The 6310-nt window shown below is 43.3% G+C and overlaps 1 protein-coding gene across 1 annotated transcript in view; it reads left to right on the forward strand.

Annotated features, from left to right (window-relative positions):
- The first annotated feature begins 40 nt into the window (after window positions 1–40).
- tonsl (tonsoku-like, DNA repair protein) overlaps window positions 41–6310 on the forward strand; it is a 67062-nt gene continuing 60792 nt past the window's right edge. The window contains exons 1-2 of the mRNA XM_043691082.1: window positions 41–54; window positions 1727–1731. Of these exons, the coding sequence (XP_043547017.1) occupies window positions 41–54; window positions 1727–1731 (19 nt within the window). The remainder of the gene's footprint in view (window positions 55–1726; window positions 1732–6310) is intronic.

Here is a 6310-nt window from a genome sequence, read left to right on the forward strand (position 1 = left end):
GAGAGAAAGAGAAACAACGTGAGAGAGAGAAAGTAAAAGAATGCGAGAGAAAGAGTTAGAGAGTGTATGAGAGAGTGTGAGAAAGAGAGTGGGAGTGGGAGTTAGAGAGAGAGTGAGTGTGAGTGTGCGTGTTTGAGAGAGAGAGAAAACAAAAGAGAGAGAGAGAGAAAAAATGGGGATTACTGTATTACTGTTCTGCCCCCCTCCATCTGCCTCAGGTCAATCTGCATCTCAGGTCAATCTCTGCTCTCACCCTGAGTGCATTTCACTAATTGCACTCTTTCCTTTCACAGAAATAGCCTGTTCAGCCCATCTAAAGCACACTGCAGTTTCTACACCCTTACATCCCCTCTCCATCTCACCCTGTTGGCTGTGACTTATATAGAATTGTCAAATCTGATGAACAGTGTTGACTGGGAGCTCGGTATATTAATACACACGGTCCTGTACTTTTCAGACAGGAAGACCATACACACACCGCATCGGTTTCAACTCAACACAACAGGTGACAGCCACTCGCTGGTTCATTTCTCAGGACAAGGTCCTGACCAATCAGAATCAACCTCCCTGACTTAGTATTTAAAGAAAGCTACACAGTTGATTGTTCGTCATCATTCATTGGTGCATTTTCCATGGCAATGCCTCTACTAATCAGCGTCCACTTGTCAGCCAATCAGCATCATCCTCTCACATTGTTTCTGCCTGTGTCTTGGTATTCTTGTGAAGTGTCCTGTTGAGTGCGAGTCAAAAAGCTTCACCAAAATGTATCTTTTTTTCAGCAATGTTCCAGCTTGACTCTGGTCATATTAGCAGAATGACACTGTCAGGAAAGGTCCAGTTTTATAACAAAAACAGAAATTGCTGGAAAAGCTCAGTGGATCTGGCAGCATCTGTGCAGAGAAATCAGAGTTAGCATTTCGGATCCGGTGACCGTTTCTCAGAACACAGCTCACCTGACCCGAGACATTAACTCTGATTTCACTCCCCAGATGCTGCCAGACCTGCTGAGCTTTTCCAGCAACTTCTGTTTTTGTTTCTGACTTACAGCATCTGCAGTCCTTTCAGTTTTTATTTAGACTCTGAGAGGGTGTGAGAATAGGTATTGCACTGGGAACAGTCAACACCAGCAAAATATGTTCATCAAAAAGCTGGAAACTTTCAGAGTCAGAAAGACAATCCTTTACTCAGTTCATGAGCCAGTCCTAAAGTCTACCAAACTCCCATAGCTCGTGTCCAACTCAGAAAACATCATCACACACTGGTGAAGATAGACAAATATTCCTAAGACCTCTTCAGTATCTACCAAATGGAATCTTTTCATGATCCATTAGAGGGCCATACAATACCAGCTAGGACAGGCAGTGGTATGGTGGTATCATTGGTAGGTTATTCACCCAGGAAATGTTCTGGGGACCTGGATTTGAATCCTGCTTTGGCAGACAATTGAATATGAATTTCTGCAAAGCGCTGCCTGGGAGGGGAACTGAAGTGAGAAACCTCTCAACCTTTAAAAAGAACATTTGAAATGTGGTAACAGTCAAGGCTATGGACCCAGTGCGAGGAAGGTGGCACTAGTGTAGTTATGGTGGCAGGGAGTTGATGGGCCAAATGACCTCTTCTGTACTATATGACTCTAGCTCTCTGGGACAGAGAATTCCAGCTATTCATTAATTAATGGTAGCTGTCTTTTCCCGAGACTAGGGAACACATTTTTAAGTTGAGAGGAGAAAGGTTTAAAAAGGACCTGAGGGGCAATTTGTTTCACACAGAGGGTGGTTCCCGTGTGTGGTATGAACTTTTTAAGGAAGTGATGGATGTGAGTGCAATTACAACATTGAAAAGACATTTGGATAAGGACATGAATAGGAATGATTCGGAGATGCCGGTGTTGAACTGGGGTATACAAAGTTAAAAATCACACCATCACCTGATCTCCTGATGAAGGAGCGTTGCTATCTATGCTACTTAACTCTGTGATCTGCCTGTATTGGTTGCAAGACAAAGCTTTTCTTGGTATACGTGCCTTGGTACACGTGACAATAAATAAATTCAAATTCACATTCAAATTTAATTCAATTCAAATTGGTTCAACCAGTCCATGTCAAACATAATCCCAAACTAATCTAGTCCCACCTGCCTGCTCCTGGCCCGTATCCCTCCAAACCTTTCCTATTCATAGTTAAAAATCACACAACACCAGGTTATAGTCCAACAGGTTTAATTGGAAGCACTAGCTTTCGGAGCACTGCTCCTTCATCAGGAGATCAGGTGATGGTGTGATTTTTAACTATGAATAGGAAAGGTTTGGAGGGATACGGGCCAGGAGCAGGCAGGTGGGACTAGATTAGTTTGGGATTATGTTTGACATGGACTGGTTGAACCAATTTGAATTGAATTAAATTTGAATGTGAATTTGAATTTATTTATTGTCACGTGTACCAAGGCACGTATACCAAGAAAAGCTTTGTCTTGCAACCAATACAGGCAGATCACAGAGTTAAGTAGCATAGATAGTAAATAATAGGTAAACAGCAGCAAAAACAAAATCACAGGGACAGGTGGATGTTTAGAGTTTGTGAATCCATTTAGTATTCTAACAACAGTAGGGTAGAAGCTGTTTCGAAACCAGTTGGTGCGTGTGTTCAGGTTTCTGTACCTTCTCCCTGAAGGTAGAGGTTGTAGAAAAACATTGCCAGGGTGGGATGGATCTTTGAGAATCAAAGGTTAGAGCTGGGGAGATGTGAATGTGGGGTCGGAAAAACAGACAGGATCAGCTGTCATCTCACTGAGAGACTCGAGGGGCTGAATGGCCTCCTCCTGCTTCAAACCAGAGAACATCAGCAAAGCTTATGGCTCTTTATCTGAATGCACCCAGCGTCTGTAACAGTGATGGCACAAATAGGAACAGGGGTTCACAGGGACATGGTCACAGCTGACCAGGACTGGGAACTCCATCTTCAGGAATAATTGACATTCCAGAAGGAAAGGCAAAAAGGAAAAGAAGCCGGAATAATGTTGCTAATCAAGTAAGGAGCTAGTGCAAGGATAATCAGTGATACATGTGCAATAGATTGTGATATGGAATCAGTTTGACTGGAAATAAGGAACAGCAAAGGGAATAACTCATGGACGGGAGTTACCTATAGCCCCCTCAAAGAGTTGGCAGTTGTCCTGCTGATGCAGACACAATGGGCTGATGGGTTATTTCTTTGGGTGGGAGATCCCTATGACTCTACAACTAGCAGGAGACTCTCAAACTAGTTAAAGAATAAGGGGACACTTACTAAAACAGAGAATTGCTTCTCTGAGAGTTATAGAATCATACACCACAGAAACAGAGCCTTTATTCTTTATTCAGATAAAGAGCCATAAGCTTTGCTGATGTTCTCTGGTTTGAAGCAGGAGGAGGCCATTCAGCCCCTCAAGTCTCTCAGTAAGATGACAGCTGATCCTGTCTGTTTTTCCGACTCCACATTCACATTTCCCCAGCTCTAACCTTTGATTCTCCTCCTGAATAAGAATCTGTCCAGCTCCCCCCTTTGGATATTTAATGATCCTGCCTTTACTGCCTTCTGAGGGGGAGCATTCCAAAATCACACAAATACTTTGGGAGAAAATATTCTCTTGTTAGGGCAAACCATAAATTGAAAGCAGTGCCCCGACTTCTCTCAACTCATCCACAAGCAAAAGCATCATTTCCACGGTCACCTTGTCAAGGTCTTTCAGGGTCTTAATAAAAACAGAAAGATCTGCAGATGCTGTAAATCAAAAACAAAAGCAGAAGTTGCTGGAAAAACTCAGCAGGTCTGGCAGCATTTGTGGAGAGAAACCAGAGTTAATGTTTCAGGTCAGGTGACCCTTCCTCAGAACTGAGAAACTCCGAACAGTCCTGAGGAAGGGTCATTCGACCTGAAACGTTAACTCTGATTTCTCACCACAGATGCTGCCAGACCTGCTGAGCTTTTCCAGCAATTTCTGTTTTTGTTCCAGTCTGAACTTCAAGTCCAGTCTGTCCAAACCTTCCTCGTAAGAAAACCCACTCATTCCGAATATCAATCTGCAAACCTCCTCTGAACCGTCTCTGACACAGTCAAACACTTCCTTAAATAAAGAGACAAAGATACTGGACTAGAGATGTGACCTCACCAATGTCTTGTATCACTGAAATATGACACCAGGTTATAGTCCAACAGGTTTGTTTGGAAGCACAAGTTATGTCGGAGCGCTGCTCCTTTGTCAGGTAGCTAGTGGTGTAATGACATGGGGTAAACCCCTCTGCTAATTTAAACCTGACACACAGAGCAGCTCACCTCGCACTGTAAGCTGATACATTTCAAAAGGCAAAGAACTATCCCAGAGGTCACTGTAGTCATATAGAGTCATAGAGATGTACAGCATGGAAACAGGCCCTTCGGTCCAACCCATCCATGCTGACCAGATATCCCAACCCAATCTAGTTCCACCTGCCAGCACCCGGCCCATATCCCTCCAAACCCTTCCTTTTCATATACCCATCCAGATGCCTCTTAAATGTTGCAATTGTACCAGCCTCCACCACTTCCTCTGGCAGCTCATTCCATACACATACCACCCACTGTGAGAAAAAGTTGCCCCTTAGGTCTCTTTTATATCTTTCCCCTCTCACCCTAAACCTGTGTCCTCTTGTTCTGGACTCCCTGACCCCTGGAAAAAGACTTTGTCTATTTATCCTATCCATGCCCCTCATCATTTTATGAACCGCTATAAGGTCACCCCTCAGTCTCCCACACTCCAGGGAAAACAGCCCCAGCCTGATCAGCCTCTCCCTGTAGCTCAAATCCTCCAACCCTTAAAACAACAGCTATTTACAATTCCTCTCTCTTAAACCTATCTTTTGCCTCCCACTCTACAATAATGGTCTAATTTTTAAAAACCCTGAGTACAATTTACAGAGAAAAAAAAATCACGTTTCAAAACCAGCCAGTTTTGTTGATTCTCCTTTGTTGATTTTCCTCTGTAGATTTTCCTCGGTTTTGCTGGGTCGTCTCTTCTTTGGTCTTCCACGTAACTTTCCTTGTGAACAGGTACCTTACAGAGAGTATTTTGGCTAGCAGTCTGTATTTGTTGGTGTTCTTTGCTGTTCTTCCCCAAACTGTACAAAATGTCCCGTTTCATACCCCAAAACATTGGATCATTCCATTGGTTTGATGTCATCCCAAACAGTAAAATTCAAATTTGATTGGATTTGGGTATCTGGGACATAATTTAAACTGATTGGCCAATTTTGAATTTGTTTTTGTTCCATGGCAACGCAACTCCAGCTATTTGTTTCAACCAAGTGTTACATTTTTAAGTTGTTCAGCGCTCTCTGTGCTTTCAGTCAGTCCCTGCCAGCTTCCTCTCTCTCTCTTAAAGATACAGCACATACTTACACCCTCATGACAGTAGACTGGGATCATAGGACACGGAATTTATAGCAAAAGATCATAGAATCAGGGTTGTTCAATATATCGCATCAGTTTACGATACTATAATCTTTTGCTATAAATTCCATGTCCTATGATCCTACTCCACTAGCTACCTGATGGTGGGGCAGTGCTCTAAATATTAATGTCTACTTCCAAATAAACCAGTTGGACTATGACCTGGTGTTGTGTGATTTTTAACTTTGTCCACCCCTGTCTAACACCGACTTCTCCACATCGTTACTGAAATATGTGTTCAAATTCTCGCGTAATAAAAGACAGCATCCCATTAGCCTTTCATTCTGGGCAGCACCACCCAGATGAACATTTCAATCCCTCTGCCTCTTGGAATTTTGCTGTCACTCTGTTTATGTAACACACCGCTTTTTCAATCTTCCAGCCAAACTAAAGAAGCTGACATTTTCCCATGTTATTCTCCACCTGCCTGGTTAATAGTTACTGAGCTGAAAATGTGTTGCTGGAAAAGCGCAGCAGGTCAGGCAGCATCCAGGCAACAGGAGAATCGACTTTTCGGGCATAAGCCCTTCTTCAGGAAACGTCGATTCTCCTGTTCCCTGGATGTTGCCTGACCTGCTGCGCTTTTCCAGCAACACATTTTCAGCTCTGATCTCCAGCATCTGCAGACCTCACTTTCTCCTAATAGTTACTGACTCAGTCTATCCTTATCCACCTGCAATTTCCCGATATGTTCTTCACAACACACTTCCCTTAGCTTTTTGGAATCACCTAAGAATTTACACTGTCACTCACCTCATCTATGTCAAAGAACATGAACAAAGAACATTACAGCACAGGAACAGGCCCTCCGGCCCTCCAAGCCTGCGCCAACCCAGGTCCTCTATCTA

The sequence above is a fragment of the Chiloscyllium plagiosum genome, chromosome 5 (genome assembly GCF_004010195.1).
Source record: "Chiloscyllium plagiosum isolate BGI_BamShark_2017 chromosome 5, ASM401019v2, whole genome shotgun sequence".
In the NCBI taxonomy this organism is placed as follows: domain Eukaryota; kingdom Metazoa; phylum Chordata; class Chondrichthyes; order Orectolobiformes; family Hemiscylliidae; genus Chiloscyllium; species Chiloscyllium plagiosum.